This window comes from Stegostoma tigrinum, chromosome 25, assembly GCF_030684315.1.
Source record: "Stegostoma tigrinum isolate sSteTig4 chromosome 25, sSteTig4.hap1, whole genome shotgun sequence".
NCBI classification, from domain to species: Eukaryota; Metazoa; Chordata; class Chondrichthyes; order Orectolobiformes; family Stegostomatidae; genus Stegostoma; species Stegostoma tigrinum.
In genome coordinates, this window is record NC_081378.1 from 52,003,179 (window position 1) to 52,024,921 (window position 21,743).

General features: G+C 42.9%; 1 protein-coding gene across 1 annotated transcript in view; it reads left to right on the forward strand.

Moving 5' to 3' along the window:
- Positions 1-21,743, forward strand: part of LOC125463059 (cilia- and flagella-associated protein 54-like) — a 437,943-nt gene that overhangs the window by 171,566 nt on the left and 244,634 nt on the right. Inside the window, exons 25-28 of the mRNA XM_048553715.2 lie at positions 5,058-5,205; positions 8,319-8,474; positions 12,675-12,797; positions 20,906-21,043. Of these exons, the coding sequence (XP_048409672.2) occupies positions 5,058-5,205; positions 8,319-8,474; positions 12,675-12,797; positions 20,906-21,043 (565 nt within the window). The remainder of the gene's footprint in view (positions 1-5,057; positions 5,206-8,318; positions 8,475-12,674; positions 12,798-20,905; positions 21,044-21,743) is intronic.

A 21,743-nucleotide genomic window follows, 5' to 3' on the forward strand; every position in this document is an offset into this window, starting at 1 on the left:
TTCCTGAACCATTGCAATCCATTTGACATATATGTATTACAATGCCATTAAGAAGTCAGTTTAAGGTATTGACTATGCAACACTAAAACCATGGTGATTATATTTCCAAGCCAGGAAAGTGAGTGATTTGGAGGGGAACTTGCAGGTGATGGTGATCCCATGTGTTTACTGTTCTCTGCCTTTTAAGTGGTAAAAAACTGGTGAAACTATTGGAAATAATTCTAAGGGACAAAATTAATCTGCAGTTGGAGAGGTAGGGATTAATTAAGAATGGTCAGCATAGTTTTGTTCAGGGGTGGTCATTTCTGACCAACTTAATTAAATTTTTCAGTGTAGATGAGGGCAATGCATTTGACATAGTCTACTTGGACTTCAGCAAGGCTTTTGGTACAGTCCTGCATGAAAGATTGATACTGAAGGTAACAGCCCATAGGATCCAAGGAAATTTGGAAAATTGAACACAGAATTGGATGAGTGGCAGAAAACAGGGGGGATGATTGAGGGGAGTTTTTATGACTAGAAATCTGTGTTCGGTGGGGTTCTGCACAAATCAGTGTTCGGGCCCTAGCTGTTTATAGTGTATAGAAACGATGTAAACTTGAATGTTGGAGGGTTAATCAGTAAGTTTGTGGATGATACAAAAATTAATGAGGTGTTAAATAGTGTGGGGGATAGCCTTAGATTATACAAGAGTATAGACAGGTTTGTCAGATGGGCTGATCAATAACAAGTGGAATTTAAGATGACTATGCGTGAGATGTATGCAAGGGAATACATGATAAATGATAGGACCCTGGTAAGCACCTACCATTTAAATGATACAGCACAGAAGGCAGGCCATTCAGTTCATCTTGTCCATGTCAGCCCAAAGGCACGAAGATGGCCTTTTTAATCCCAGCTTTCTGCATACGACCCATAGCCCTCTAGCTTGTAACTCAGGGGGCATACGAGGTACTTTTAAAAAGAGTTTAGATCTCTGCCTTCACCATCAACTCAGGCAGTAAATTCCAGACACCTACCACACTCTGCGTGAAAAACATTTTCCCTCACGTTTCCTTTAATCCTTCTGCCACTTGAATTTATGAGCCCTGGTTTTTGAACTTTCTGCCAAGGGAAACAGGTTCCTCCTGCCTACTGTATCTCTACCCACAATTTTGTATACCTTAATCATGTTGCCCTTCAACCTTCTCTGTTCCAAGGAAAATAACACCAACCTCTCCTCATAGCTACAATTCTCCAGCCCTTGCACCATTCTAGTAAATCTTCTCGGGACTCTCTCTAGAGCAATTACTCCCTCCTGTAATGTGGTGACTAGAACTGCACACTATTAATACTCCAGTTGCAGCCTCACCAGTGTCTTTTTCACTAGATTCATCATTATCACCATCAAATCCCTATAGTGTGGAAACAGGCCTTTGGACCCAACAAGCCCACACCAATCCTCGAAGCATCCCACCCAGACCCATCCCCCATAACCCACCTAAGCTACACATTCCTGAACACTGTGGGCAATTTAGCATGGCCAATCTACCTAGCCTGCAGATCATTGGACTGTGGGAGGAAATCCAGGCAGATACAGGGAGAATGTGCAATCTCTACACAGACAGTTGCCCGAGGTCGGCATTGCACCCCGGTCCCTGATGCTGTGAGGCAACAGTGATAACAACTGAGCCACCGTGCCACCCCTTATCCTTACTGTTAGCATAGAACATAGAACAGTAAAGCACAGTACAGGCCCATCAGCCCATGATGTTGTGCCGATATATTATCCTACTAAGATCAAACTACCCTGCATACCCTACATTATACTATAATCAACTTGTTGTATGTACTTCTATCAATGGAGGACAGCATTCCATTTACCTTCTTTACACCCTTATTTACATGTACTCCTACCTTTAGGGACGTGATGAACTACTTTGTCATCCAGAGGATGGTAGGAATCTGGAACTCACTGCCTATAAGGGACAGAACTCACCACCCATAAGAGACACAAAGCCTTATAATATTTAAGTAGTATTTGGATGTACACTTGTGATGCCAAGGCAATTAAGGCTATGGCCAAGTGCTGGAAAATAGGATTAAAGTAATTAGGAGCTTGTTTTTGAATGGAGCAGACCAAATAAGCTTTTTCTGTAATGTGTTCTTTGTAGTGATTGGAACATTGTCAACCAGGTGGTTTTCACAGATTATAAATTCCCTGATTGGGGTTGATAACCTGGTCCAAATAAGGAGTCCTGGCTGACAGATATAAATAGGAGGGTCAGGGGTTCTGCTCCCTCTAGGAGCCACCTCTGAGCTGGCTGTGTCATTACCATGTACTACACATATGTAAATAAAGGGTGACTTGGTGATGGGATACCAGCTTTCGTACAGTTATTTCACTCTTGACCTCTATAACCTCTACGCAGAATTCCTAGCCTCTGTTGTAGCCACTGTATTTACATGGCTAGTCCACTTCAGTTTCTGGTGAATGTTGACCTCCAGGATGGTGATACTAAGAAATTGAGAGATGGTTATGCTTTTGAATGTGAAGGGCTGATGATTTGAGAGATAAGCATTGCCTGCACATGTGACATACAGATGTTACTTGCCATTTGTCAGCCCAAACCTGGATATTGTCTAGGTCTTGCTGTATTTGGACATGCTGTTAACTCTAAAAACATTTGCTGAAGCACACACCAGAGACTAGGAGAACCAGTCCAGCAAACTGAAGATCTGGTTATCTACTTCCAGGAACATTCCTGTATGAACTAATTTCCAGAGCTTGTCTTGTGATGTCACTTAACCACTTCAAGTCCTAATTATCTCATACAATAGTAATTAAACATCCCAAAGTGCTTCACAGGACTGTGATAAACTATGACACCAAACCATGTCAGGACTTAGGTCATTTAAGGTCGGCTTTTCAAAAATTCTGTCACATCGAAAGAATTACAACATGGCATGTAGAAGAGTCCAGAATCAGGGAGCACAGATCATCTTGAGGGTAGAGAGGCTGGTGGAAGTTACACAGTCTGGGGTGGTGGGGTGGGTGGGGCACAACATGGAATGAAACAAACATTAAGAATGTTGGGTAATCTCAGCAGGTCTGGCAGCATCTATAGAGAGGGAGAAACAGTTAAAGTTTCCATTCCAGTATGACTATTCTTCAGAACTGTGAAGATGTTTCTAAAGGAAGAGCCTACTGGACTTGAAACGTTAACTCTGTTTCTCTCTCCAAAGATGCTGCCAGACTTGCTGAGTTTCTCCAGCATTCTCTATGTTTGATCGAGATTTTCAGCATCTTCAGTATTTTGCTTTTAACAACATGGGATGATCTGAAAGCCAGGATGAGAGTGTTAAAAACAAGGCGTTGCATGAGAGGTAACTGATGTAGGTCAACGAGTAAGGGTGATGAACATGGAACATAGAACATTACAGCACAGTACAGGCCCTTCGGCTCTCAATGTTGTGCTGACCTGTCATACCGATCTCAAGCCCATCTAACCTACACTATTCCATGTACGTCCATATGCTTATCCAATGACGACTTAAATGTACCTAAAGTTGGCGAATCTACTACCGTTGCAGGCAAAGCGTTCCATTCCCTTACTATTCTCTGAGTAAAGAAACCACCTCTGACATCTGTCTTATATCTTTCACCCCTCAATTTAAAGCTATGCCCCCTCGTGCTCGCCGTCACCATCCTAGGAAAAAGGCTCTCCCTATCCACCCTATTTAACCCTCTGATTATTTTATGTTTCAATTAAGTCACCTCTCAACCTTCTTCTCTCTAATGAAAACAGCCTCAAGTCCCTCAGCCTTTCCTCGTAAGACCTTCCCTCCATACCAGGCAACATCTTAGTAAATCTCTTCTGTACCCTTTCCAAAGCTTCCACATCCTTCTTATAATGTGGTGACCAGAACTGTACACAATACTCCAAGTGCGGCCGCACCAGAGTTTTGTACAGCTGCAGCACGAGATGTGCTTTGAATTAGACATCGGAAGCCAAGTTTTGGTTGACCTCGGGTTTATGAATGGTAGAATGTGCTAGATTACATGGTTCTTTAGATACAAAGGTATGCATGGATGAGGGCTTTTTTGGCATATGTTGGCTCCCATCATGCAAGAGATAGATGAGTCACTGGCTAGACTAGCAGTTAATACTCATTGCTAAGTTTCCTTGAGAAGTTTGTGGTGAGCCGTATTCTTCAACCACTGCAGTCCATCTGCTGTAGATACAGTGTTGGGAAGGCTATTACAAGACTGTGGCCATGACATTGAAGGATACCTATCGTTATCCACCTGAATTAAATGCCACTCAATGCTTGGCGTCACAATATTTAGTTAGAGGGAAGTTCTGCTCATGAGTACTGGTTACTGGGCAAGCAGCTTGATGACAGACAACCGAAGTGTTGAGTGAGATTGTGAAGATGGGTGTTAACAGCATCCATAATGAAGCCGGAAGTGGCCCCATTGGATGCAGGAATTTTACTGGAAACCACCAAAAGTTTAAATGATTCAAAACTTCATTGGGTTCTGTTATGAAATAATTGCTTGGTATTAATCCATCCTATCATACATATACTTAAGATTACTTAAGGTACACAAATTCTTCTCCTTTCTTTCAAGAATTAAAGCCTTGGACAAACATACTCAAAATGGTTTCTTGCGATAAAGTTACCATTCAAAGAAGCGTGAGGCTGGAACATGGTTGTTTTTTTTTTCATTCCTACAACCCAACACTGGGCCATGATATCTTTGGCATTCCATCAGAATGCTGCCTCAGCTAAGGCAATCTCTTCATTTTGCAGGTGGCCAATTTGATGGTGAGAACATACTGCCAAAGTCCACAATGGATGGCCATTAATTGCCGTAATTAGAACCTTGCTTCCATGTAGTGGTCAGCTAATTTTGTTCCTTGTCCACTCTGGGAAAGACTGCCCTGAAATGCAGACAATATGAATCTGTTGAAGTGTCTCTCAAAAATAAATTAAAATATCTGCTTTGAACAACAGAAGATTTTTTTTAAAAAAGTGCTCCCACATTAACAACGTTCACAATTTAATTTTAGCTTAAACAATGTTGCTGTATCTCTGGCATCTCCCATCCTTCTGCGAAGTTTTCTGGCAACCATCTTCATTGATTCGGATATTAGTTGCCAGGAAGATGCCGTTTACTGTGACTCTCTGTCTGACAATGGACCTCTCTACAATGGACAAGTATGTTCTGAGTAAAGTTAATGATTAACAATATAATTGAAATTTATATATATTCAATGGATGTAGTAAGTTCAAGTTATTAAATGCTTACCTTATAACTGCGGTTTAATCATGTTAAATGTAAATCAAATAATTGACTTTCCAAAATAAAAACAGCAGGTCAGACAGTATTTGTGAAGAAAGAAACAGAGTTAGTGTGCAAACATTTACAGCCGTTTGGTGCCAAGCTGGAGGTGCAGAAGCACAGGCCTACTAGTGGGGAGCAGTACCTGGACATCTGCATTCCTGAAGCTATCAAGTTCTGGAAAGGAAATGGGCTGCCATTTCCATAGAGAGGGGATGGTCATGCCTCAATTAGATGTGAAATGATGACCCCTAGATTTTGTCACCAGCGGAGCTGCTGAGTACTGTGTGCAGGGACTGTTGTTTCAATGGAAACATCCTTATCCCCATGACAGAGAAAGACGTTTCTCATGAAGTGTTTCCCCTGTGATCTGAGATGGCTTTTAGCCGTCATAATTTTTAATTGCTGCCAGGCCTCCATGTTGAGGTGCCTTATATATTTCTCCAACCCTGCCAGAGACTGCCCACCTCTCTAGTGGGGCTGCAAGAGCTCTGGAGTAGTGGCTCCTCTGGGTGATAGCATTGAGAGGCCATCTGAATTCCCTAAGAAGGTGGTGACCTGATAGGAGGCTGCCGTTCAGGACATGACCTCTCAGAATGTGGTGCTGCCAATCTCTCTGCTGGCCAATTCACATCTGAATCTCATTTAATCCCAAACACAGGGATCCCGAAGCTCTTAAGAAAATCCAGCTCAGTGACCAATTGAACTTCCAGCATCTTCTATTTCAGTTTTCCAGTACTTCATGTGTTTAATGCATTTTCCCTGAATACATGAGGTATAATGAGCTGAGTGGTGGGATGCTGCCATTATGAAGTATTTTTATATTTTATGTGCTGCAGCAACACTGGGTATTAGAAAAACACATGAAATCCTGCTAACCAATATTTCTATGTGTTATAGGCCTTTAATTAAGAGGCTTAAATGCCCAGCTATCATTAGCTACATTCAGCAAGAAGTGGACTTGAAAAACTTTTGTTTTTTTTTCCATTCTTTTACTGACTTCTGAGCGTCCTGTGCTTTGCAAAACACTACAGCAATTGCTGCTGCACACTTATCCAACTGCCATCTCCTACCCCCAGAAATGTAGAATGGACGTAGGAAATTAAAGTGTAAGTCCAGCCTTGCCCTTGTGCGTTAAAGGTTTACTGCCTCTCTAACTTACAAGTAGTTCCAGACTATTTTCTTTCAGTGATAATAGTGGGCAGAATCTTCTAGGGGCCTGAACAATGGGGGCATTTTGCTGCTGAGCACGCTGAGACATAATTTTAAACACCTTCAGCATGTGCCACCTGCCTATCCAGCAAAAGCATTGCGTGTTTCAACTAAATGACCAGGTCAGAAAGTACTGGGGTATGGATGTCAGTCCATCATGAGGGGCTGCTGTCAGTGAATCCCAACCAGGACCAGTCAGTCATCCGCTCGCTGTCAGGAGATTTATCCATCTACTGTCCAGCGAGTGGGCAACGGTCTGTTCTGCAGGGTCATCATAAGCAGTCCTGGGAAACGTATTGTCTGGTGAGGAGCTACAAGTTCGGAGGTCTGATCAGTCATCTCTTAGGGCTGTGCATCAAAATCTGTCAGAAGGCTAGAGTGAATATGAACTGGGGCGTTCATTTGTGGAGCAATTGGGAGGGTGCAAATGGATACTATATGCCAGTTGCTTGAGTGGAACCTGAGGACTGCGGAAGTGGGAGGTAATCGACTCCGCATGGCTGTGAAAGTGATAGCCGCTTTGAACATCTATGCAACAAGTTGGTTCCAGGGAGCTATGGGTAAACTGTTTGAGGTCTGTCAGTCATGCATCTATAAGCGGATCAGGGCAGTGATTGTTGCCGTCTGTGCAAGATCACATCAGTTTATTTCATCTTCTGGGGAACAGGAGCCGTCTTCACGGAGGAGGCACAAACATTTCAAATGAGGAAGCTCGCCAGCAGATGTCATATAATGTCATACAGGCTACAGGCTAGGCAGCATCTGATTAACACCTGGTTCCATGGGATGAAGCAGTCATGAACTGCAAAATAGTCATCAGTAATTGTGCCAGTTTTGGTTTGCATTGTGGATTCAAAGTACAGCCTATATTCATTTTGTTTGTGTTTTCCTTTCCTGACTTTAAATAAAGGCTCACTTTTCAAATTGTTTGATTGCTTACCTGTATGTGATTTTCCACTACCAGATAGTGAGAAACTGCAGGTCTCCAGTGGGCACTAGGGACAGAGCCATGGTTCTTTGGAGAGTCTGGTTAGACAGGACATAGCTAAGGACAGGTACATCAGGTGGCCTGGTGGTTAAATAGTGACTATGGTGAGAGAATGGTGTGTGTGTGTGTGTGTGTGTGTGTGTGTGTGTGTGTGTGTGTGTGTGTGTGTGTGTGTGTGTGTGTGTGTGTGTGTGTGTGTGTGTGTGTGTGTGTGTGTGTGTGTGTGTGTGTGTGTGTGTGTCAGCCATGACATCTATGTGACATGAGTCATCTGGCTGCTGTGCTGTTCCAATACTTTGCTGGTGAGGAGCAACACTAGTTTGCCAACACTTGTCCAGGTGCACTAAACCCTTTTAAAGATGACATGAGCTCAAGCAGTGTTGGTCGTTTGGTAGCTATCAGGTGAGTAGCAAGTTCTTTTGGGAATGGCAAGTGGTAATGGGCTAGAATCAGGCAAAAGGGCACATTCAAAAATCGAGATTGAAACAAGGATGTGGCTAAACAAAAACATGAAATTAAAGAACCATTTCTTAATTGTAGTAAGTGTTCATTTTTATTATTTTATCAATTTTTATTTTCTGAATATTGATCATTTTTTACATTAATAATAAATAGTGTTATTAATTCTTTTAACTTTCATCAAAGTGTGCATCTGAATAACAAAGACTAAATCAATACAGAAATCATGAATTACTTCTAGATTGTCATGGTCTTTGAATAGTACATAATATTTGTGTTTGAAAGCAAAGCACGGTGATTCACAGGTCACTAACTTGTTTTCATTTTCAGCTTAGTAGACTGGCTAAATGTGAAAGGATTCTGGTGGCCATTAAACTTGCCAGTTGGATCAATGATGTCAATCAAGCACTGCAGGCTGTTGCCCAATGCTACGGACTTCTTGCACCCCTGATCTTTCACAGAATACCTTCAGTTCCAGTTGTACAGGTTAGAAATTTGAACAACTAAGAGGGCCACAACATTTTGCATCCGTTGGATTTGGTTTATTGGTGCTTTGAGTGCTGTTTTGCATCTTTCTTTTTACATGATAACGAACTACATTTCAAAAGCACTTTCTTGGGTAGTGTTGACTTTGGGATATCCTAAGGTTGTAAAAAAATGCTGTGGGAATGCAAGTTTTTCTTCCTTTTCTGAATGGCATCTGTATTACAAGGGTACATTCCTGTTGGTAGCCATGTTGAATAGCATTTCAATGAGGAGGTGCTGCCAATTTGGAGCTAGATGTTCCAACTAATACTCCTTCACTTTACTTTACAAAGCTGAGCACATTTTCTACAGCAGGATCAAGCCCAGCCCCTTCCTTCTATGTTGACGATCATTGCCTGAATGTGATTTTCCACTACCGGACAGTGAGAAGCTGCAGGTCTCCAGTGGGCACTAGGGACAGAGCTGTTGTTCTTTGGAGAGTGTGGTTAGATAGGACATAGCTAAGGACAGGTACACCATGTGGCCTGGTGATTGAATGGTGACTACGGTCAGAGAATGCGGTGTGTGTGTGTGTGTGTGTGTGTGTGTGTGTGTGTATATATTTGGCCAAGATGTAAACTAAAAGCCAACACAGATTAAACATTCCAAAACCAACCGGCCCGAAACATCAGCTTTTGTGCTCTTAATATTTTGCTTGGCCTGCTGTGTTCGTCCAGCTCCACACTTTGTTATCTCGGAATCTCCAGCATCTGCAGTTCCCATTATCTCTGATACAATTTTAACCACACTGCGAAGCCTCTTCCAGGAATGCCTAATCTGAAGAAGTTACCCTCCTCCCTCTAGACAAACCTCAGGGGATCTCTCTCCCACTGCAACTCTCTTATCTGTCTCTTCTTCACCTATCTTCTCCTCTATCCATCTTTGATCCGCCTCCCCCTCTCTCCCTATTTATTTCAGAACCCTCTCCCCATCCCCCTTTTCTGATGAAGGGCCTAGGCCTGAAATGTCAGCTTTTGTGCTCCTAAGGTGCTGCTTGGCCTGCTGTGTTCATCCAACTTCACACTTTGTTATCTCGGATTCTCCAGTATCTGCAGTTCCCATTATCTCTTTATAAATTAAGCATGTCATATTTCCTCTTCGTACACTGTTTCCTACCTTACATCAATGCTCATTCAAATTTAAGTTTTCAGACATCTGAAGGGAGAAAGTTAATGCATAGAGGTGACAAAGAGTTCAGGAATAACAGGAGGATGCATGCTTGCGTCATGTGCAGCTTGTAAGTTAAAAATGATTTTGGAATGAGAGATATATGGGAATAAAAAGGAGGATTAGATAGGAATATGATGTCACCTTTGATCCTTTCAGCCCCATTACTGATGATTTCTTCAATCATGGCTTCTCCTACGATGGTAAACACTGCCTTCTCAATGAGTAGAAGGACATTAAGTGGTATCTGTTTTCCTCCAACTAGATGCTGCTGCCTTTAGCAACTCACTGCACTGTCCTGAAGTCTAATGGAAGAGTTTCAATGTGTGTGTGCATGCATGTGTACGCATATGTGCATGTGTGTATGTGTTGCAATGTTTTGGGTGATATGACAGCCATAGTTGAGTGGTTGGTGGTAAGTACAAGCTGTTTGTTTAATAAGTAACAGGTTCTGTCTCTAATCTGCAAGCGTTTGCTGCAGATGTCACATGACTAAGGAAAGTCACAGTGTATAGTGCCCTTAAAAATACTTCTACAAATACGAAAATATGGGTGTGAAGCTTTCAGGAATTCCAAGTGTGTGAGGGTGTTAGATAAGAATCATGTTAGGAACATTTGAAATAGGAACTGAAGTGAAACATATGGCTCCTTGAGACTATTCCACCATTCAATTAGCTCATGGTTGGTCTTCTGCTTTAATTGCACTTTCCCAGCTACTCTCCATATCTCTATTCACAGAGAAATCAAAACTTCTGTCAGGCTTGAATACATTTAATGATAGAGCATACACAAAGCTTCAGGATAGGAGTTCCAAAGATATCAAATTTCCTCCAGAGTGAAAAAAATTCTTCATCTCAGTATTAAACGTGACAATAAAAAAAATCTAATGATCAACCCTTTGTATAGTGTTCTAGATTCTCCAGGAAATTAAGAGGCAGCCACATTGTTGTGAATTGTGACTTACATGTCAGCCAAACCAGGTGAGGACAGCAGGTTCCCTTCCCTAAAGAACATGAGTAAACCAGATGGACTTTTCCAACAATTGGCAACGGTTTCATGGTAATCGTTAGACTCCAGTTTTTTTTTTATTGAATTCAAATTCCACCATCTACCAAGACACGATTCGAACCTAGGTCCCAGAATATTTCTTGGGTCTCTGGGTTAATAGTCAAATGACATTATCACCTAGGCAATCACCTCCCCAAAATTTATGTACTAACGTGCAAATTTACTCCGTACTCCCTTTAAGTTATAGCATAGACACACATTCATTTAGGCAGATAGTTCTGCAGAAATATCATGGTGGAAAGCAGGCAAAAAAGAACAATTTTGGTGGATCAAGAATCCAAATCCCCAAGGGTGGAAAGAGATGACTCTTTCACAACTCTTTTGGTGTTTGGCACTTATATCACATTGTTATCATGCAGCGATCTTCCATTTGGTAGTCGGTTGGACCTATGTTTTTGGTTGTGTTGGAAACTTTTCTTTGTGTCATTTCTTTTCCACTCAGTGTGTGAGACATAGAGAGAAGAGAGACTTTTCTTGGTTTAATTTGAGTCTTTTTGGAAATCTGAGTGCAATTACTCCTTTCCCTCAGTTCTGAGACCAACTGCAGCTTAGCATTAAAGCTGTTGCTAGGCATTTTTTTTTTAACTGAAAGGTACCTTGCAGCAGGTTGTCTCTGAAAGGCATCAAATTCAGCTTCTCCATGAGTTACATGACCATGTGTAACCAGTAAGTGAGCACCACAAAAACCTTCTTACAAGTTATTAAAAACATAACAGCACATTCTCTGCAACACAGCAGTATCTAAACTTCCTTTTTACAATTTTATATTTCTGTAAGTATCTATAGTCCTTGTGGTATACAACTTAACAATAGAATAGATCTTTGCCACTTAGAATACAATATTTGAAAACTTAAGGATTGCTAATTTCCAGCCATTGGCACTTTTTCCCAAAAATGATATTTTATTAATCACACTTGCAAAATAAAAAACATCACAAACATGTCAACTTGATTATTACTCATCAGACTTAGCTTATAGCTTTTCTATGATATCTCAGTTTCTTTCAGAATGCCTGTGTCAGGATCCTGCACTTGCCTGCTCCTTTAGGTGCTGCTGACTGTTCTGGGGACCTCCATTACCTGCTTCTGTCAGTGCTGCTAACTGCATGTCATGGCATCCTCTGCTCACTGCTCTTCATGCTTCTGCCTTGACTTTTGCACTGATAGGTTTGGCTCGCTGAACACTGAGGACAGGAATATTTTGGAGTTGTCTCCTCAATTAGTTGTTTAATTGTTCATCACTCATGGCTGGATGTTGCAGGATTTCAGAGTTTAGACCTTATCTGTCAGTTGTGGGATTGCTTAGTCCTGTCTATTGTGTGATAACAAGGTGTAGAGCTGGATGAACGCAGGAGGCCAAGCAGCATCAGAGGAGCAGGAAGGCTGACGTTTCGGGCCTCGGATTTCTGAAGAAGGCTCTAGGCCCAAAACATCAGCCTTCCTGCTCCTCTGATGCTGCTTGGCCTGCTGTTCATCCAGCTCTACAGCTTGTTATCTCAGATTCTCCAGCATCTGCAGTTCCTACTATCCCTGTCTGTTGTGTGTTGCATTTGCTACGTGGCCCTGCATTCAAGCTTAATCAGGTTGACACCTAATTGTAGACATGCCTGGTGCTGTTCTTGGCTTTCCCTCCTCTATTTTCGTTTGAGCCAGGATTAGGACCTTTGGATTTTTTCCTTTACTTTTTATGATGTATTGTGTGTCAGGTAGAAGTAGTTGCATGCTATTTTGTTCTATTTTTGTATATTCCACATTGTTATGTCTTGTAACCTATTTGAAATATTTAGTCGTGTTAATTGAGCAATTTTACAGAAGCAATGTTCAGCAACGTATTCTTAATTTATACTTACAAATCACATAGCTTAAGAAAATTTTCCATGCATTACTGTGGAAGGATTAATTTTATTTTCGATAATTATGTGACAGATTCTCATAAAATGTCTGTGTGTCCTGCAACATGTCATTGATGTGACCAAGCAAAGGAAGCAGGCTGGAGTAACTGAAAGTTTGCAACACATGACAGCTTGCATCACATATTATTTAGCAAAGGTAGAGTATTTACATTTTTGAAACCTGTTTTTTACTGTAATAATCCATAATAAGTTATTTGACTATAAGAATTGGAACAGGAGCAAGCCATTTAATCCTTTGAGCCAGCTCTATCAATGACTTCCAAAACCTTGTTTCCCTTGAGTTTTTAAGTTTCTCATCACCTCAAATTTCTTTTTTTCACTAAGGTTGAATGACTTCACACTTGCTACATAAAATCCAAGTGACTTAGTTTATCCCACTAACAAAATCTTCCTGATTCCATTTGCAATGCCTACAGTCTCTTCAAACTTATTTGAAAAAATCATTTGTTGAAATACGTGTGATATTACAGTTTTCTATCTGGTTCTGTACCTCTTAATTTTTTTATTTTGTGGTACGTTTTTATTGTGCGATTATATACATTATCCATTCCTTTGATTAAGTTCTGTCTCACTGTTTCCAGTTCATAGATGTCAATATAGCATAGTCATAGAATCATAGCCATAAAGTCATATAGCACAGAAGAGGCTCTTTGGCCCATCAAAACTGCTCTGACCTATCTGCACTAATTTCACTTTCCAGGACTTGACCCATAGTTTGAAATATTATGACATTTCAAGTGCTCATCCACATACTTTTTAAAGATTGTGAGATTTCCTGCCTCAACTACCTTCCCAGGCAGTACATTGCAGACGCCTCTGAGTGAAAGAAAAATTTCTCAAATCCCCACTAACCTTGTGCCATTCACCTTAGAATTATGGTCCCTTATTATTGACCCTCCAACTGAAGGAGAATTCACCCTTTGCACGCCCCTCATGATCTTATATACCTCTATCAGAGCCTTCCTCAGCTTTTACTTCGCTGAAGAAAACAACCCAATGCTATTCAATCTCTCTTCATTGCTAAAATGCTCCATCCCAGGCAACATCCTTATGAATCTCCTCTGCCCTGACTCCAATGCAATCACACCCTTACTATAGTGCAGTGACCGAAACTGCACTGAGTATTCCAGCTGTGGCCTAATCAGAGTTTTGTTCAGCTTCAACATAAGCACCCTGCTCTTATAATGTGTGCCATGACCAATAAAGAAAAACATCCCTATGCCTTCTTAGCTAACCTATTAACCTGTCCTGTCACCATCAGATCTGTAGACAAGTACTCCAAAATCCCTCTGTTCCTGTGAGCTTCTCCATGTCCCGCCATCATTGAATACTCCCATGTTTTGTTCCTTTTAAAGTGCACCGCGCCACATTTTTCAGCATTGAATTCTATTTGCTACTAATTCAACCATGAGTATTAGAAGTTCCAAACCACAATGCCTTCCTGGAATTCCTAGTTTTTCACCATCTTGATAATTTATCTTTCTTTTGATCCAGGTGATGGCTTTACACTTGCCGTATAAAATCCATCAGACTTAGTTTTGCCAACTGACAAGATCTTCTATTCGAGATCGTTTATTCAATGTATAGACTCAGATCATAAGAACTAGGAGCAGGAGTAGGCCATCTGGCCCCTTGAGCCTGCCCTGCCATTTAATAAGATCATGGCTGATCTTTTTGAGAATCAGCTCCACTTACTCACCCACTGACCATAACCCTTAATTCCTTTACTGTTCAAAAATTTATCTAGCCTTGCCTTAAAACATTCAATGAGGTAGCTTCAACTGCTTCACTGGGCAGGGAATTCCACAGATTCACAACCCTTTGTGTGAAGAAGTTCCTCCTGACCTCAGTCCTACTTCTGCTCCCCTTTATTTTGAGGGGATGCCCTCTAGTCCTAGTTTCATCTGCTAGCAGAAAAAACCTCCCTGCCTCCACCTTATCTATTCCCTTCATAATTTTATGTTTCTATAAGATGTCCCCTCATTCTTTTGAATTCCAATGAGTATAATCCCAGTCAACTCAGTGTGTCGTCATAATCCAACCCTCTCAACTCTGGAATCAAACAAGTGAATCTCCTCTGCACCCCCTCCAGTGCTAGTATATCTCTTCTCAAGTAAGGAGACCAAAACTGCACACAGTACTCCAGGTGTGCCCTCACCAGGACCCTATTCAGCATAGCCTCCCTGTTTTTAAACGCCGTACGTAGAAAAATTGCTGTATGTGCACAATCCCAACCAGTGTTTCTCGAATGAAGAAAGATTAGGCAGACTTTACCATTTTCTGATAAGCCTTACCTTGGGTTGGTAGCCCACTTTCATACAAATTCCTGATCATGCTGAGTGAGTGTTTACCAAATGGAGAATAGCCAAATGTTGGAAATGTAACTTAAGACCACACTTTTGCCACTTACTTACCCCACTCAAATTACTACATATCTATCTGATAGCATAATGGCATAGTCTGTACCCACCAGAGAGAGATTGTAGGCCATATACATTTCTGAATATGGAGACTATCATAAAATTAGCTAATCTTCTCATTTTATCCTCTGACTAAGGAAATATTTGAAGGAGGTAATGTTTAGCAAGGACGAAACATGCTGTATGCTGTCACAAAGACCATACTCATGAAACTTAAAAGTACAATAAAGTTTGCCATACATGCTCCGGTGTATGTGACACCTTATTAGAGGGATGCACTTGATGAGAAATTTGGAGAGAAATGCTTTGTTGTTCTTGGTGCTGACTACTTGGATAACAGTAGTATTTGAAGGGTATTACATTATTCTTCATATGAACGTTGTCAATGGATGCTACAGCCACTTCAGCAAAGGTTCCGTTTATTAGAGGCAATGTTAAATGTCTTGCTGGATGAAAGACTGATTGTGCAGTTATGTTTATTGTTCCATAAATAGAGGTGTGGACTCCCAATTGCAAGGAAGTTATGCTGAACATTGAAAAAACTCTGGTTAGGCCAAAACTGGAGATATTCATTTAATTGGTACAATGGATAGCATCCCTGCCTGTGGACTTAGCAACTCCAATTTTAAGCACCATCTCATTGCTTTGCAGTCACGGAAACTGTATTCGTAAGCAGGAGAAATTCCAGGCCAGCCATGCAATGGAATGAAATTAGAATCTACCCTCACTATCCATAATTCCAAGCCAGAATGTGCATGTAAAACTGTGTGTTGCTGCAGCAAATCTGATTCCTTTGAGGGGAGGGGTTTGGGGTGCTGACTCCCTTGGGAGGCTGGTGAGTGTGGATCAAATTGATGCAACTGCATACGGTTCAGTCTCTTTTCTAGCTGGGGTGGATTTAGGACCTGTCTCCTTGCCCTAGCCACGTTGTGATGCTCCGTCAGAGAACCCAAGGAAGTGAAGAAAGCCACAAATAGAGCATTGCAACCAGTTCGCTCATCTAACTTTGAGAAACATGTGAAGATCTTTCGGAGGAAATTTATCCGAATGGCTCCAGAGATAAGGGATTTAGTTGCAAGGTTACGATTCGAGAAGCTAGAGTTGTTCTCCTGGGAGCAAGGGAGATTTGATAGAGGTGTACAAAATTGTGATAGATTTGGATAAGGTAGATGACAAAAATCTATTCTCATTAGCTGATGGTATAAAGAATAGGGAATACTTAGACAAGAAATATTGGAGCTGTAGGAGGAGAAGAAATCTGCACAACAAATGTTATTGTCTTGAAACTCACTGCTCATGAGTGTGGTGCAAACAGGGACAATCAATGATTTCAAAAAGAATATGGGTGGGAACTTGAAGAAAAAAAACTGCCAGGACTCTGGGGCTACAATCGGTGAATGGGATCAACTGGATTCCCATGAGTAGCCAGCATGAACTCCATGAACCAAATGACCACCTTCTGTGCACTAAATGACTTGATATGTATGTGCCTTCTGTTTGGGTTTTTTTTATATTTTCCTGGAAGAATGTTCTATTTTCCACGTTCTTCAATAAAATGACCATTTCTAGACATAACTGTTTATAATCCCATTGGAAATCTCCAGACAACTACTGCACATTTGCTCTGATCCTGCCATTCCTCTTCCAGAAGTAGCAGGTAGATTGGGAATTTCAGTAGAACACACAGGTCCTGTTTGAATAGGGATTAATTATTGTTCCCACAACTTTCATCCACAGAGAGAAAATTGGGTCATGTTTATGAAAATGAGATTGCAATGATGAAGCCCAATGACATGATAAAATAAAGACATAGTGAAGAGGTCATTAGAAGAGCAGCATGCTGTTTTAACTCAATGTTATTACAATTAGTCAGCCCCTCCTTAAGACTTTTTGCTGCCTGTTTCATCTTGTGTAACTACAAAACTGAAAAATAAATCTTCTTCTTTAGAGCTTCCATGACACAGGAGGCTTCAGGAAAATCCATTCACAACAATTTGTACTAAAAGCGTTATTTGAATTTTGACATCAGTGACAAATTGCATCACAGCACAATCCACAAAGTTGTAACTTCAGCAACCCACGAAAATCTAATAAAAAGTCTATCCATACTATTTCTCAATGTTAAAGGATCATTTTTTTTTAAATTCAGGATTTGGATATGAATCTAGGTCTTTGCCAAAAGTCTGATCTTAAGTGAGCCATACCCTTTTTGTATACCCAATTCTGTTGAAATTTGTCTAGTCATTTGTGAGATATATTGTTTACAGACAAGAAGTCCTACCAGGCAAAAATATTATCTCCATCCACAGTGGTGGAGGTAATAAGTCCCAAGGCTAATCAGATAATGCCTATTTAAAACTGGGGCTGAAATGCATCTTAAAATGAAAAACCATATTACAGAACTGTGAAGATAATAAAATGTGAGGCTGGATGAACACAGCAGGCCAAGCAGCATCTCAGGAGCACAAAAGCTGACGTTTCGGGCCTAGACCCTTCATCAGAGAGGGGGATGGGGGGAGGGAACTGGAATAAATAGGGAGAGAGGGGGAGGCGGACCGAAGATGGAGAGTAAAGAAGATAGGTGGAGAGGGTGTAGGTGGGGAGGTAGGGAGGGGATAGGTCAGTCCAGGGAAGACGGACAGGTCAAGGAGGTGGGATGAGGTTAGTAGGTAGCTGGGGGTGCGGCTTGGGGTGGGAGGAAGGGATGGGTGAGAGGAAGAACCGGTTAGGGAGGCAGAGACAGGTTGGACTGGTTTTGGGATGCAGTGGGTGGGGGGGAAGAGCTGGGCTGGTTGTGTGGTGCAGTGGGGGGAGGGGATGAACTGGGCTGGTTGAGGGATGCAGTGGGGGAAGGGGAGATTTTGAAACTGGTGAAGTCCACATTGATACCATATGGCTGCAGGGTTCCCAGGCGGAATATGAGTTGCTGTTCCTGCAACCTTCGGGTGGCATCATTGTGGCAGTGCAGGAGGCCCATGATGGACATGTCATCAAGAGAATGGGAGGGGGAGTGGAAATGGTTTGCGACTGGGAGGTGCAGTTGTTTGTTGCGAACTGAGCGGAGGTGTTCTGCAAAGCGGTCCCCAAGCCTCCGCTTGGTTTCCCCAATGTAGAGAAAGCCGCACCGGGTACAGTGGATGCAGTATACCACATTGGCAGATGTGCAGGTGAACCTCTGCTTAATGTGGAATGTCATCTTGGGGCCTGGGATGGGGGTGAGGGAGGAGGTGTGGGGACAAGTGTAGCATTTCCTGCGGTTGCAGGGGAAGGTGCCGGGTGTGGTGGGGTTGGAGGGCAGTGTGGAGCGAACAAGGGAGTCACGGAGAGAGTGGTCTCTCCGGAAAGCAGACAGGGGTGGGGATGGAAAAATGTCTTGGGTGGTGGGGTCGGATTGTAAATGGCGGAAGTGTCGGAGGATAATGCGTTGTATCCGGAGGTTGGTAGGGTGGTGTGTGAGAACGAGGGGGATCCTCTTGGGGCGGTTGTGGCGGGGGCGGGGTGTGAGGGATGTGTCGCGGGAAATGCGGGAGACGCGGTCAAGGGCGTTCTCAATCACCGTGGGGGGGAAGTTGCGGTCCTTAAAGAACTTGGACATCTGGGATGTGCGGGAGTGGAATGTCTTATCGTGGGAGCAGATGCGGCGGAGGCGGAGGAATTGGGAATAGGGGATGGAATTTTTGCAGGAGGGTGGGTGGGAGGAGGTGTATTCTAGGTAGCTGTGGGAGTCGGTGGGCTTGTAATGGACATCAGTTACAAGCTGGTTGCCTGAGATGGAGACTGAGAGGTCCAGGAAGGTGAGGGATGTGCTGGAGATGGCCCAGGTGAACTGAAGGTTGGGGTGGAAGGTGTTGGTGAAGTGGATGAACTGTTCGAGCTCCTCTGGGGAGCAAGAGGCGGCGCCGATACAGTCATCAATGTACCGGAGGAAGAGGTGGGGTTTGGGGCCTGTGTAGGTGCGGAAGATGGACTGTTCCACGTAACCTACAAAGAGGCAGGCATAGCTGGGGCCCATGCGGGTGCCCATGGCCACCCCCTTAGTCTGTAGGAAGTGGGAGGAGTCAAAAGAGAAGTTGTTGAGTGTGAGGACGAGTTCCGCTAGGCGGATGAGAGTGTCGGTGCAGGCAACCAGCTTGTAACTGATGTCCATTACAAGCCCACCGACTCCCACAGCTACCTAGAATACACCTCCTCCCACCCACCCTCCTGCAAAAATTCCATCCCCTATTCCCAATTCCTCCGCCTCCGCCGCATCTGCTCCCACGATAAGACATTCCACTCCCGCACATCCCAGATGTCCAAGTTCTTTAAGGACCGCAACTTCCCCCCCACGGTGATTGAGAACGCCCTTGACCGCGTCTCCCGCATTTCCCGCGACACATCCCTCACACCCCGCCCCCGCCACAACCGCCCCAAGAGGATCCCCCTCGTTCTCACACACCACCCTACCAACCTCCGGATACAACGCATTATCCTCCGACACTTCCGCCATTTACAATCCGACCCCACCACCCAAGACATTTTTCCATCCCCACCCCTGTCTGCTTTCCGGAGAGACCACTCTCTCCGTGACTCCCTTGTTCGCTCCACACTGCCCTCCAACCCCACCACACCCGGCACCTTCCCCTGCAACCGCAGGAAATGCTACACTTGTCCCCACACCTCCTCCCTCACCCCCATCCCAGGCCCCAAGATGACATTCCACATTAAGCAGAGGTTCACCTGCACATCTGCCAATGTGGTATACTGCATCCACTGTACCCGGTGCGGCTTTCTCTACATTGGGGAAACCAAGCGGAGGCTTGGGGACCGCTTTGCAGAACACCTCCGCTCAGTTCGCAACAAACAACTGCACCTCCCAGTCGCAAACCATTTCCACTCCCCCTCCCATTCTCTTGATGACATGTCCATCATGGGCCTCCTGCACTGCCACAATGATGCCACCCGAAGGTTGCAGGAACAGCAACTCATATTCCGCCTGGGAACCCTGCAGCCATATGGTATCAATGTGGACTTCACCAGTTTCAAAATCTCCCCTTCCCCCACTGCATCCCTCAACCAGCCCAGTTCATCCCCTCCCCCCACTGCACCACACAACCAGCCCAGCTCTTCCCCCCCACCCACTGCATCCCAAAACCAGTCCAACCTGTCTCTGCCTCCCTAACCGGTTCTTCCTCTCACCCATCCCTTCCTCCCACCCCAAGCCGCACCCCCAGCTACCTACTAACCTCATCCCACCTCCTTGACCTGTCCGTCTTCCCTGGACTGACCTATCCCCTCCCTACCTCCCCACCTACACCCTCTCCACCTATCTTCTTTACTCTCCATCTTCGGTCCGCCTCCCCCTCTCTCCCTATTTATTCCAGTTCCCTCCCCCCATCCCCCTCTCTGATGAAGGGTCTAGGCCCGAAACGTCAGCTTTTGTGCTCCTGAGATGCTGCTTGGCCTGCTGTGTTCATCCAGCCTCACATTTTATTATCTTGGAATCTCCAGCATCTGCAGTTCCCATTATCTCTTACAGAACTGTGAATGTGGTTTATGATCCCTCATTGCCACATGCATTTTCCCATGTTATACTGCAGTGTATGTTTTAGTTGCACTGTTGGCCTGTGGTTTCAGTGCAAGGTAATGTGAGGCTGCTCCATCAAATTGTATAATCATGTTGAACTTAGAACTTACTGCTTAATTTTTGGATTGGAATTTTTAACTTCATTTATAATTTTATCTGTTTTAGATGTCAACTAGTTACCTTTACTCTATCCAATTGGTAGCAAATCTGATCCTCCAGCACTTAAAAGTTTAAACTGTTTTTGTGCTATGTTAATAGATATTACGATTCTGGAAAGAGTATAATCTTGCATTAGAAGTTGTAGTTATCGGAAAGGTGATTCTGCAATCTGCATCTCAGGAAATTTCTACAGAACTAAAGACTGGAGGAGTCGAGGAAGAAGCTGAATATATAAAAGTATGCATCTAAATGCTTTTTTATTGGTAATGGAGGAGTTATAATTGTGTCTTTTAGAATCAAGGGGCCAGATTTTGCTGAAAAGAATTGATAAGTGAATGATGAATGCCATCACTAATGTGTAGGTGGCAAACAACAGTTAATGAGAATATGTGAAGTGAAAAATCACAAAAATTGCATTTCATCTAACTTCCCTGTCACTTTCATGGAAATTTAAGCATTAATTGCTTATTAGAAATTTAAGTCTAAATCAGCTCGAGTACTCTTGTATCAAGATGCATGTCGTTAATAAGTCATCAATCTCCCTCACCTTGAAAGCAAACAATTACAAGCTTGTGGTTTTATTCTTTCAGGTTGAGAATAGTTTAATGAAATCTGAAACACAACAAATTTTGTGTTTTCATTTTTTAATCACATTCCTTTCTTTTCATTCTTGTTCTAACCTTTCTGTCCTCTATATTTATCTTCTTTTGCTTTGATTCTCAACCCTTTTTCTATGCATTTCTCAATCCTTTAACCTTAAAGGTTAAACAGATATACTTTTTGTATTGTTCTTTCCTGGGTCCTGGATTCTACATTGCTCTTGCTTCACCATTATTAACATGCATTTCCAGTAATTTGTGGGCGAATGTTTATAAACTCTAAATGTGCAGTTGTCCAACAAATGAGGTATCCCATGAGATGTCCCATTTCAGCGGAA